Raw genomic sequence first — 13,580 nt, 5'->3', positions numbered from 1 at the left:
TTTTTTTTTTTTTTTTTTTTTTGGAATTCATTATGCTATGAGACTTCTTTGTGTTGAGGGTGAATAGAAGGATCGGGGAGGATTCGAGTGAAATTGTATATAAGCATGTTTGAATATTCCTGATGAGAGCGGCGGTTGGCCATAGGCTGTTAGGGATTTGCGTTACACTCGGCTGCATTTACGTCTAAAATGTTGAGCTGGTCGTCTCTTGGCGTGGAGGTTCTTTTGTGTGTTTTATGATGAGAAACCGATATGTTTATTGGAGTCGAATTGGAAAGTAGAGAGCTCAGAGGGAATAAGAACTATGCAGAGATTGAGAGCGGCACTCGGCAAATGCAAACTGTTGATGAACTAGTCGACGCTAGGTTCGTTGATGCGGAGATCGAGTGTGATTAACACGTTTGACTTCGGATCAAAAGGTCATGGGGTCGACTCCCACTGTGGTCGCTTCTTTCTTTTCTTTTCTTTTCTCGCGTTGGTCGTACACTTAAAACCTAGCCGCCACTCAAAGTACCAATCCCGTGGTCGCCATCCGTGGGAATCGGAGATTTTTGATCAGCATGGTTCGGCGGCCGTCGAAAACGAGATCACCAAGGTCGGCGGTTTCGTTCGACTGAGCTCAACAGCGAGAGCGGCGAGATCAGGTGCATGGAGGTCGACACAGTCGCTCATGGGCTCCACTTTGACTAGCGAAGTTGGTATGAGCGGCGTCAGAGGACGGCACGGTGACAGAGAGGAGTTATTCACAGTGAGGTCGACGATAATGGTTCCTCTCTTCGCGGGGTCGCTGGTTGGCACGGTCCGTTGATGGTTAACACCGAGGTTGTTGATTCTTCTGGCCTGGGTTCGATGGCGGAAATGACAAGGTCCATTGAAGGGAGGTCGGTGCTGCTGTCTTATTTTACCCATCGCGAGGTTGGCATGAGTGATATCGGAGGGCAGCATAATGGTGAAGATCTTGATGAGATGTTGGTTTCAGGCCATGGACTCAAGATGTTCGTCGAAGCTTGCACGATGCCAGCAAGGGGTGCAATTCTTAGATGCGGATCGTCAATTCGGGGTTGACGATAGTTGATTTATGTTTATGCTCCTTTCTCTCTCTTTTCTTCTCTCTTGTTCGATTGCATCTCCTAGAACCCTAGCTCGCCGCCACTCAATACCAAACCCATGGTCGGCAGTTTGAGATGAGAAATGGTAGGTTGGCATGTCCCTTTAGTTTTAGACGGAAATGGGTTTGCTGAATCAAGGTCGGCGCGCCATAGTCCGCGTTACATCGAGGGCGACGGAGCTGATAACATCAAACCGGACAGGGGTCGTTGCTCTATGGATCACGAAAACAGATCCGTGGGGTCGAGAGCGGGAACATAAGTAGTGAGATCAGGACCCAAAACGAGGGTGGTCGGCGAATCGGGTTTGAGATCGGCAATTGTCAAGCAAGATTGGTCAATCACCGCTCCCAGGTCGCATTTTTAGGTGCCGGAGCAAGGGTTGTATGTTCAGCTTATCTGCGGCAAATCGAGCTCGACGTTCCGGGTAGTGGAGAGATGGGTCTTGCGAGTGTTGCGGCAGATCGGCGCATTGGTTCAAACAGAGGTTTGCATGATGGGACTGTGGTTGGTGTTGCAAGTGCGAGTGTGGGTCGGCGACGGGACGAGCATGAGGTCGGCACAGTTGAGGGCGCCAGCACCATTGCTCGTTGAATCGAGGTTGGTTTTTATGTCGTGGTTGATAGTTCCTGCGAGGTTGTCTGATGATGGCGATGACGACCTCATGATGGGAGGTCGGCGTCAGGAGTTGGGTTTTAACGTGATTGGGAATGAGGCTGAGTTTGGTACTGCGAGTGACGGAGGTCGGCAGAATGTAGAGATTGAGAGAGATCAGCGGGACTTGAACGGGGTCGGCACTTCCGGCAAGGTTGTCACATCCCACGAGGTCGGCAGTTCCCGTGAGACTGCCTTTGGCGACATTGGGCTGATCAGAGGGTGGCATGTTGATCCCGAAATTGATTTTTGTGAGGTTGATTTGGTTGGAAGGGATGAACTTGATGGTCGGCGAGTTGAGTTCGACTTTTGCGAGAGAGATCGGCAGGCTGCTAAGATCGACCCAACATCAAGGAGGGGAGGTCGATATAATGAGTGTGATTCTCGCTTGGTTGAGAGTGAGGTAAAGGTTGGCTTTGCGACCAGGAGGTGAGATAAGCAAAGGGATGGTGAGGTCGAGAGTGAAAGCATGAACGCTGGTTTTGGTCATCGCGAGATCGACACCTCTCGTGAGATTGGTACTTGTCGACGCTTGTGCGTTAAGTCGCTAGAGCGTGTTGATTTGATCTTGTGATGCTTCTTATGTTGTAGCGAGTGTGTCAAGTCGCTCGGTTGTTCGCCTGTCCTGGCTAACAAGTATGTCCATGATAGTCTGCATCAGATCGTCGAGGTTGTTTCTGTGTCCAGCAAACAAGGGAGCTGGGAGGGCGGCACCGTCAGTGAAAACTAGAGTCACGGTTTGGAGATGCTAGGCATGTGTGGTAACAAGAGGTTCTGATGGCGTATCGGGCGCTGGTTTAGAGGTTGTGTTGTTCAGAGTAGCGCCCTCGACTGTTGTCATCGCGGAAGGTGGGGTGGGAGAGTGGCAGCGTTGGTGAGAGCGGCGGTGAGGCAGGACAAGCTTCAGCATGTGCAACTACGAGAGGCTCGGAAGGCGCGTCGGGCGCTGGCGGAGAGATTTTGCTTGGCAGGGAGCCTTCGGTTGTGCTCGGCAGGGAGCTCGGCGGGGGACAATTTGTGTTCTCGTTCGCCCCCTTCGCTGTTCCATTGCTTCGTTGATGTCTTTGCTGGGGTTCGTCATGAGTCTTGAAACTTCGAGGAAGTGAGGACCGTCGGTCTTGATTCGTCAAAAGAAGCGCTCTACTCTTGCCCCACGGTGGGCGCCAATTGTTTGTATCGGGGATTGCACAACACTAAGTAAATAAAGATATTTGGGGGAAAGAGTGAAGCTGATTCATTTATTAACGATAAAAACGTGAGGTCGTCACTAACACGAGTCAAGATTGAGCTTGTCAGTTCAAAGGAAAACTAACAAGCCAATAATGACGAGCTCGGAAGCTGAAATGAATTATAAAAAAGACAATATCGGTTTTAGACGCAAAGTATTGCTCTCGGGGTCTTGTACGCGAGTCAGGTTGGTGATCCTAATAAGTGATGTTTCCTTTTATAGGCGATTGTTGACCCAGAGTTTCCTAGGGTTTTCATCGTGAATCCCCGAAATTGTCCTTTGCGGATTGTTAATGGCTTGCTTCCAATTTTTGTCGGGCCGAAATCACAATTAATGAGTCTTGTTGGGCCGAGCGGCATATTGGGCGCAGCCCATGTCCAACACGTGCTTTCAATATTTCGGAAACTTTGGTTTCTGTAATAATTAAAAAAATAGATCATAGCAAAAGGGAAAACAAAGAAGAATATAGATAAACATCATTAGAAATTTGATTTTGGATACATAATGGATAACAAAAAATATAGCTAGATTTTTTCTACCTATAAAATGTATATCAACCAAATGATACTTTGTTTTTTAATTAGATTATAATTTAGATTTGAAATCGGTCACTCAAATTCATGTTTCTAAAATATTCATACAATCTTCTATAAATAGTATTGGGATCATGCTGATTTGTAGAACTTTTATAATTTTAGAGTATAAATTAGAAGTATTATTTATAAAGGTACTTTTTGGTTGCTAAAATTCTTAAAACATATGAATTTAGACAATTTTACAAAAATAAGATTAGTCTTTTGGATGTTATAAATTTTACAGTTTTGGAATTCAAACTTTAATATTTAGAAGAAAAACAATTTGACAAAAAATTACAAATACAATAGATAATTCACTTATATAAATGATAGAGATAATTAAAATTTATGATTAATGACCTCGATTTTTGTATTTTAACCATCTATAAAACTATTAGAATGGTAATGATATGTATTTAAAAACTAAAGACTTAAAGAAGAATTCGGTTATTTTTATGATATGTTATAGAGATGATATTGATTTAGGACAAAAAAAATTAATTATTTTATAATATTTATTAATTTATGACGTTTTACTGTATTTGACTTTTTTATTTAACTTGAATGTTATAATTGTTTTTAGGTAAAATACTATAAAATAAAACTGAACGAGTAGTAGTAACATATTTGAAGTTACATACTATTATTGAATGTTTTGTCTAATGGACACAGTACAATGGATGCATTTACTTTGATACTATTTAAGATACATATGAATAGGTCTCACGAGTGTGCCACTATGGGTTTGAACTAGGTAGGCTACATCCATTGAATTTGAATCAAATAGTAAATTTCTATAAGGAAGAAGCATGAGTTCGTCCTAGCTGCTCTCTCTCTAGCCCAACCTCCGATATCTCATCCCTTGGCGGCATCGATTCAGATCGGCGTCGTCGGGCAACTGATCTGTCACCCCCAGTGTCTCTTCTTCTACCTAAGCTTAGTTTTGTTCTGTTTCGACGGTGAACGCACTGGAGGCTCAAGTACACGCCCATCGACTCCGGCCGTGCTCATGCTTCATCCCCTCCCCTTCCCTTCGTCTCTCTCTGTGGTTCCTCCAAGTGAGGTGATTCTCACGAGTTACCAGCCTCTCAATTCCAGATCTGAGACTCCGAAACACAATTTCTACCGTTTGTCTCGGCTTTGCCATATGCTTCCCTTGAATTCAACCCCATCATCTCTCTGTTCCTTGGACCTAGACCTAGATCCCCTCACCAAGCAGCTTGTTTGGTTGCAGTTGGATAGGAGCTCTATGTTGATGCCGGAACTGTGCACAACCTTGACAATCCCCCGAGTCCCAAACTTTGCTCTTCATAAATTCAGGTCTTTTCCAAACTCTCACTTGCTTTCCCGTAGTATACATTGTTGTCGATTTATGCTCTCTATTGTCCGAAGACTGCAATTGGAACATAATCTCTCTTTGTTGCTCTGTTATTGCAATGAGCTTTTGAGAACCTTGCCATTAGTCCACATAAGGGTCCCTACCTCTAACCGCCAAAGACTGATGAGGACTAGCATTATGATCTTTTCTCGGTTGAGAAAAGGTTACCAGTGCCTCCTAAGTCGGCATTCTCTATTTCAGTTGCGCCATCAACGACCTCAATTATTACTTTGCATTAGCTGTTCTGAAACCGAAGGTATCAGGAAAGTCGGCATTATGATCTCTTCTCCATGGAGAGGAGGTTACCGAAGCATTTCTACCCTTCTCTTCATATATTCCTGATAACTCTCCTTTTTATATGTTTTTACCATCCATTTTTGTCCATATTTTGCATTGTTCATACTTTTAACTTAGCATTTTTAGGTCATTAACTGTAGGGATTCACTTTTAGAGCATTTAGGGTGTTGCATTTCTGCATTTGCATACTTTGGATGAAAACAGGTGCTAAAGAGCCAAAAATGGGGAAAAACAAGGATAACTCGAGCATGTACCCGAAGGAGCCATCGAGCTGCAAGAACAATTTTGAACCCCAACATGATCGAGGAGGATCCAAGAGCATGAAGAGCAACCCGAAGATCCACCCAAGGAGTAACTCGACTTCACCCTCGTGTACCCTATCGAGTAGACCAACGGGCAGGTCTGGGAAGCTAGGTCAAACGGTTTCCATATATAAACCCCCTCTTCCCCTAGCTCGCAAACGAGCACGCCGCAGACCCTCAAACCAGAGAGCGAGAGCTTCTGTGAGAGAACTGAGCAACTCAAACATTTTCTTTTCGTTTTGCATTTTTATTTTGTAGTTTTCTTAGATTTTTATCTTGTACTCCTTCTACTCTACTCTATCTTTTAATACAATGTCATTTTCATTCATTTCTGTTGCTTTGTTATTCGTTTCTATGTCCGAGTAGTGTAGTAAAGTTTCTAGGGATGGGATATATGATTTTGTATTCTTGATCGGTTAGGTTGCCTTAGTTGATGGTAAATGATTGATAGATTTCCTTCTAGGTTGGTGTTCTTAATGCTGTCAACAGACCGAGAGGTTGAGATTAGATCTAGGGCGTTTACCAATGCTACAGGCTGAAAGGAGTAGATAAAATGCTTGATTTAGCCAATGCTAGAGGTTTACTTGACTCTGAGTAAGAAATTAGATGAGTTCGAGTCTACTGACAATAATGGATCGATCTTAATGCCTGCTTGTTCATATTGCTAGTGCGACAGTGTGGTAATGTGTTCAAGGTTGATTATTGCTAGTGCGAGAGTGTGGTGGCAAGGTTTTAGAGGTTCATTGTCTAGGAAATAATTGCTTGAGGCATGTAAGGCATCTGTAGTGGTCTAGAACACTTAGGATTCGATTACCCCCATCCTTAGGAACTTTTGTATTTTAATTGTTTGCATTTTCTTCACTTACTCAACTACCTACCCGATCAGGTACACGATAACATGTATCGAGTAATACCTCGAGCTGTTCATATCTCACTTGCATACTCGATCACCCCACTCGATCCTGTACTCGATTGCTTGCATCGAGTGCTTAGGTCGTGTGGTTTCTTTGTTTATATTCTTTTCTTTTGTTTATTTTAGGACTGTTAGAACCAAAACCCTATCTGCTTGGCTTGACTTGTATTGTACTGATCATATCCTTCCTGCTAGCAATAGACAACCATTTGGATTGATAACCCTTTGTACTACAACTGCATAGGGAATTGATACCCTGGGTGAAAACCTGTCTATCAATTCTTTGTGCCCTGATTATTGTCATGTGTAAACCACAAAAGCTAGGAATGATTTTCTCCCTTGGCAAAGTCTGAAGAATATCGGCATTATGATCATAACTCATAGAAGTATGGTTATCGAACCTTCCTCAAGCAAGCCATGCCCACCCTTAACCCACCAAACACCCTCCTCCTTGCCAATGAACCAATCAAACCATTGTGTCTCTCGGCTATGGAAACCCTCTCAACGTCCCAATGTCATGTTGATATGGACCACTTACCACATCTTCACCCTGTCTGTGAATGTGGCGTTGATGCACCTTGAGCTAGCTTACTCTGCTCAAATCTTCAACACCTCTTGGCTATGACTGTCGACTTCTCTATCTTTAAGTTTGTTTGTTTATCTGTATTACCAAGCTATGTCTTTGAAAACTCTCAACTTTGTAACCTTATTTACTTGGTTTGATTGAATGAAAAGATTACTTGTTTGCCAAAAAAAAAAAAATGAATGAATGGGTATTGTCCATTATAATTAGTTAGTTCGATATTATGATATACGGTTTTGGCATAATCTCAATATTATATGCATCAGATTTGTTCAATCATATATATCAATAAGAGATTATCTCACTATTTGTAATTTTTCCAATATATTAGTAAAGAGTTTCTATTACGAATTATTTTTTAAAAATATATATATTTCTACCTACGGCTTTACAATATCTGTATAATNAAAATTGCTATAGAAAAACAGAAATAAAGAGCCATGTGCCAAAAACATTTTAAATTATTATTCATTTTTAATAAATACCACCATGATTATTCATTTTAAATTATTTTCTAGACGATGAAATCAAACGATTACTATTTAGCATATACATGTTTTAAACAGTTATATACTATAACAAAAATCGTACAAAATAAAAAGTGAGTTCGTCTTAGCCGATTTCCTTTTGACACAATCACCGAGGAATTTCCTTCAGACAGCATCAGGACCGATCAGCGTTGTTGGGCTCTGGTTCAGTAATTTATGTCTTCTCCTCTGTCCATAAAATTTTTTAAGTTCTATTTTACTTTCACCAAAGTCTTCTCCAAATTTCAGATGTCATCTACGGCAATGCATCAGCTTAATTTCTTTCCCCTCTTTCCTTTGCCTCCGACTCCCTCTCTCGGCGAGCTTGCTTTTCGGAGCTCCCAGCCGCCTGATATTAACCCTCAACACCTTGAATGTCCCGGTAACCTTGGCTTATGTCTTTCAATCTATATCCTCTCTCCAATTGTTTTACTTGGCTGCAGATGGACGAGAGTTCTGTTTTGATGTCGGAGCTGTGGAAGATCTTGACAAAGAATCTTAAAACCATGGCATTTTATGTTTCCACCTTGTTACCCATTTGGCACATGTTTTCTCTCCATTCCTATCTCAGAATCCTGGTAGATAGTTTGCTTTGGTTAAACCATGGCACATCCCTGAACTGGAATCTACTCTGACCAGATTACAATTGCTTTATATCAAGTTCAAATATATTAGCATCGGTGTTTTCTGCTTGGTCTAGTCAATTTTTCCTCGGTAACAGAAACTGGTTCCTTCTAATTTGCTTGAGAACGACTTGTGTTGAGACCAGTGTGTATCCAGATTTGGTCTGAACTCCACTTTTTCCCACCCTAAACAACTTTTGGTTAGCTTGTTGGTATCTTTAGTCCGAAAACTGCTTTTGAACCTTAAGCCACCATTGTTGCTAAAGTGGCATAGGAGTCTCTTGAAAACCATGTTAATCAGATATCTTAAGGATTATCGCACTGATGGAGACAGGTCGGTGAAGCTTGGCATTATGATGCCACCTCTACAGAGCGGGGGTTATCGATGCTTCACCAACCTCTTATCTATACCTCGCCTAAATACAAAGCTCTCCAAACCGCAAACAAACTACTTTTTGAAATCCCCTCATATAATCTCAAAGATTAGTGACATTATGACCCCCACTCCAAGGAGTAGTGGTGACCACAACCTATTTGAGTTCTGTTCTCTCAACTTTGGACCCACAACTATCTCTGTAGTCACCGGTTCTCAGAGCCCCATCAACCTTGATCGACCCTTTGGCAAAGTTCTACCTAGAGTAGACCTCCTTATTTTAGCGAGACCTCCAGCTTTGACCTTTTCATCTCCACCCAATCTTCAAAGAATCAAGACAGTGGTCACCTACTCCTCCATTGACTTGCTCATTGAGTTTTCATTTATTTTCCTTGATCTCACAGGTTCCATTTTGCTACCTAGCATGTGGTTCATAGCACTCAAGCTCCTCATATCGAATGCCCCTATCTATCTTTGTATCTTTATTGCTATATGCTTTAGGAGAGTCTCCCCTATGTTGTATTTTAAAAAATCCTTGCTTTGTATGTTACCTTCTACTTAATGGAATGATAACATCTGGTTTGATAAAAACAAATAAAATATTATAATAAAAAATTATCCAGACCAGTCTTTTTTTTTTAACACTTGATCACAAAATGTGATAGAAAGAAGTTTACAAAAGTGAAAGGGAAATGCTGTAAACAAAAACCAACACATTAGATAAATAAAACCAGCCAAAATCTCAAACTCCACCTTGCTGCTACCTTGAAATTCTGTCTTGAAGCCAAGCTGGACCACCTAGAGCAAGGTAAAATCTGAGTTGCCCATCAAGTGTAGCAGTATAAGCAATTTCCCTAGCCAACAAATTACCTTTCAGTGAAGAGATGTGAAAAGAAATCTCTCCCATCACCCGTACTACTCTAGTAATCTTTTCGACCTCTGAATGGTACTTTGACCATTCTAATGGCGTCTCTAATGCTTCCATGACAGCATGTCAATCCGTCTATACTTCACACGAGTTAATATGGAGGTCACGTAAACTTTGTAGACACCAAAAAATGCAATTGAGTTTTGCTGAGATCCAGTTCTTCCTCAGAAGAAAGGCATCTCTAGCATGGAAAAAACATCCCCAACATGATTGCATAACAACCAAGCTCCACCACAGTAGTATGAAGCATTCAACCAAGTGGAATGGACATTACATTTCAATCTACCTGAAAGCGGTTTAACCTAATGGTGTACAACAGTCGCTCTCGTACTAGATGTAGTAGCCTCCTCCTGAAAAACCATCTACTGTTGCTTAATGCATTCTTCTGAGTCTTCTAAAGCTGCAGCAAGAAGGATGTGATGAGCCTGATTTTTATTATCAAAAACAGCTGCATTCCTACTTTCCTAGCTTTCCATAACCCCAAATGATTCATGGTATTGCTTATCAAGACCGATCAGAATTAATATAAATTTCATTTAACATGTCTGGAAGAGTATATTATGGTAATATATTAATATATAATAAAAATACAATAAACAAAAAGCTTTTTTCATAATTTGTAACAAATAATAAATCTAGACGGAAAAAAAAACAAAACTTTATCATTTTCCCAATGCTTACTAACAAATTTGTACACCTATTGTCCAAGTTGTATCATCTATTTCCCTAAAAGTAAAATATAATATTGATATATATTTTAGAAAGAATTACTTAGATGTTATAGAAAAATTGGTTTATTCCTCATATGTATACATTTTCTAAAAATTGCTCAGATATTTAGTGCATTGTGTGTAATTACAATTAACACCCTGGGTGTATTTTTTATTTTTAATTCTGAAAATATTAAAAAAGTACACATCAGCAAACGATTCCACATCATTATTGATAGCGAACGTCTGATTTATATTACTTCATGGATGAGTTATAATACTTAAAGAAAAATGAAAGGTCTCGTAGACATATGACGATTGAGTTATAATGTTTGGTGGCTGACTTATAACAAGAAATAAACTGAAAGTGAACGTCTGATTTATATTACTTCACGGCTGAGTTATAATACTTAAGTGAAACAAAAAAAATTTCATAGACTCATATGACGGCTGAGTTACAATGTTTTGTGGCTGACTTATAATAAGAAATAAAAGTAAACAGCTGAATTTTATTACTTGACGGCTGAGTTATAATACTTAAGGAAAAACGAAAGGTCTCTTAGATTCATATGAAGGCTGAGTTATAATGTTTGGTGACAGACTTATAACAAGAAATAAACTTAAAGTAAACTTGTCGTGCGTTGTTTCTGCATCTATCTGCACAACTCGACACTCTCTATCACTAGTGTTAAATACATATTTGTGTTTCTTTACCCAGTTACCGGAAACAACAATTACCAGAACTGGATCCATGAAAGAAAATGAAGAAGAATGAGGAAACTTAATAAGGATGAGTATAATTAAAAAGTGAAAAACAAGGAGAAAAACAAGGTGAACAAGAAGGTAAAAACCATGTAAATATTTCACTTTTTAACTAGTTAAAGAACAAAAGTCAAAGGAACGATGTTTGGTATTTTGGGAGAAGATAATAACATGGAATAATGACATGGATGATGCATCTGAAGTGGCAAGTCAGTCATCAAACGAAACATCCTAATTAAATCAGCCATCAAGCAAATAAATGGTATAGTTCGGAATCGAATTTCTTCCCTCAAGGTTACGAGGTTCACCAAAACTTAAAAATAAAATATTACATCTTTGATCTGGCGCAAAATCATAACATTTATATAAATTGTTTTTTCCGCTACATTCTGTTTTTTTTAATAAATAGTTGCATGCATTTTAAACAAATTATTTTTTATTAGAAAAAACAAAAATTTCTCCTTTATAATACCCCTCTCCCTTTCTCACTTCTCTGTCATATAGTACATGCGATAATACATACTTGGATAAACAGATCCTCTCAATATATAAATACGATTCAGTTCTTTTGTTGATTTGGTCGTCGTAGACAATGACGATCGCAGCAACAAAGCCCGTAAACGTAATTTAACCAACAAAAAGAAAAAAAGAGAAGACGAGTAGGGGCAAAATCGTCATTAAAGGAAGGTGCGTGTTTTAGTTGACAAATTGCTTTCTCCACCTTCTTCCTCCTCTCTCTCGCTACAAAAAATAAAAATAAATCCTTTTTGAGTTTCTTTATTTCTATTTATTTATTTTTTCTTCAAATCCTCCATTGTTTTTTGTACATAAAGGAAAAAAGAAAGGTCTCTGTAATTTCAAATCATCATCATCGTCGAAGGAGAAAGAAGAAGAAGAGGAAGAAGACATCATCTTCCTCTTTTCTCTTCTCCGATTTGCTCGATTTCTCCCGTCTGCGGAATCTCTCATTAACAAAAAGAAAAGAAAAATATGGCGCCGAGTAGACAGGATTTGCAGCTTACTCCGGTCACCGGAGATTCTTCTTCTTCTTCTGATATGGAGGAAGTTCGTCTTCTCGATTCATATGATGATGAAGAAGATGCTTTGAGTAAGATCGAGGAAGGAGGAGGAGGTGGTAATGATTCCGGTTTACGAAAGATTCAGGTCGGAGTTACCGGTATGACTTGTGCTGCTTGTTCTAATTCCGTCGAAGGAGCTTTGATGAGCGTTAATGGCGTCTTTAAAGCCTCCGTTGCTTTGTTACAGAACAGAGCCGATGTCGTCTTCGACCCTAATTTAGTCAAGGTTTTAATTCGATTTTTGTTTTCCCCAATTTTATTTGAGATTTGAGATTTGAGATTTTCTCAAGCTATTTATTTCTCCATGATTTGATTTTTTTTTGTTTCTGATTCGGTGCATTTAATAATTGTGTAACGTTTTTAGGAAGAGGATATTAAAGAAGCTATAGAGGATGCTGGATTTGAAGCTGAGATTTTGGCTGAGCCTCTTACTAGTACTGGGACAAAGACACAGGCCACTTTGGTGGGTCAGTTTACAATTGGAGGTATGACATGTGCAGCTTGTGTTAACTCTGTTGAAGGTATTCTTAGAGATCTTCCTGGTGTGAAAAGAGCAGTTGTGGCTTTAGCTACATCATTAGGAGAAGTTGAGTATGATCCGAATGTTATTAACAAAGATGAGATTGTTACTGCGATTGAAGATGCTGGGTTTGAAGGTGCGCTTGTGCAGAGTAATCAGCAGGATAAACTCGTTTTGAGGGTTGAGGGGATTCTGAACGAGCTTGATGCTCAGGTTTTGGAAGGTATACTTACCAGATTGAATGGGGTTAGACAGTTTCGTCTTGACAGGATATCTGGAGAGCTTGAGGTTGTGTTTGATCCGGAAGTTGTTAGTTCGAGGTCTTTGGTTGATGGGATTGAAGGAGAGGGGTATGGGAAGTTTAAGTTGCGTGTTATGAGCCCTTATGAAAGGTTGACTTCGAAAGATACTGGAGAGGCCTCGAATATGTTCAGGCGTTTTATCTCCAGTCTTGTTCTCAGTGTGAGTAACTTATCTTCCTTTCAATGCTTTATGGAATGCACACACCATTTATGATACAATCATTTGTCTTGAATATGGTTTCTAATGTCATTTAATAGTAATGATTTTTCTTATCCAGATTCCCCTCTTCTTCATCCAAGTAATCTGCCCCCACATTGCTCTTTTTGATGCGTTACTGGTATGGAGATGTGGACCATTCATGATGGGTGATTGGTTGAAATGGGCCTTGGTAAGTGTGATTCAGTTTGTTGTTGGTAAGCGCTTCTATGTTGCAGCATGGAGAGCTCTTCGAAATGGTTCAACTAACATGGATGTCCTGGTCGCTCTGGGCACGTCTGCGTCTTACTTCTACTCTGTTGGGGCTCTTTTATATGGAGCTGTCACTGGATTTTGGTCTCCCACGTACTTTGATGCAAGTGCCATGCTTATAACATTTGTCTTGCTGGGAAAATATTTGGAATCTCTTGCAAAGGGGAAAACCTCGGATGCTATGAAGAAACTAGTACAACTTACGCCAGCAACAGCGATTTTACTAATCGAAGGCAAAGGTACTTACTTGT

At 40.1% G+C, this 13,580-nt stretch overlaps 1 protein-coding gene across 2 annotated transcripts in view; it reads left to right on the top strand.

Annotated features, from left to right (window-relative positions):
• The window catches only part of LOC104771661 (copper-transporting ATPase RAN1), a 5,401-nt gene continuing 3,561 nt past the window's right edge, over positions 11,741-13,580 (top strand). Inside the window, exons 1-3 of one of the 2 annotated variants that reach the window (XM_010496232.1) lie at positions 11,741-12,264; positions 12,403-13,020; positions 13,139-13,568. In XM_010496232.1, the coding sequence (XP_010494534.1) occupies positions 11,950-12,264; positions 12,403-13,020; positions 13,139-13,568 (1,363 nt within the window). In that variant the 5' untranslated portion in view covers positions 11,741-11,949. The remainder of the gene's footprint in view (positions 12,265-12,402; positions 13,021-13,138; positions 13,569-13,580) is intronic. The other variant, XM_010496231.1, reaches the window with a different exon arrangement.

Source organism: Camelina sativa, chromosome 20, assembly GCF_000633955.1.
Source record: "Camelina sativa cultivar DH55 chromosome 20, Cs, whole genome shotgun sequence".
Taxonomy (NCBI): domain Eukaryota; kingdom Viridiplantae; phylum Streptophyta; class Magnoliopsida; order Brassicales; family Brassicaceae; genus Camelina; species Camelina sativa.
The sequence above is the reverse complement of the archived record's forward strand: the minus strand, read 5'-3'. Positions and strand labels throughout refer to the sequence as shown.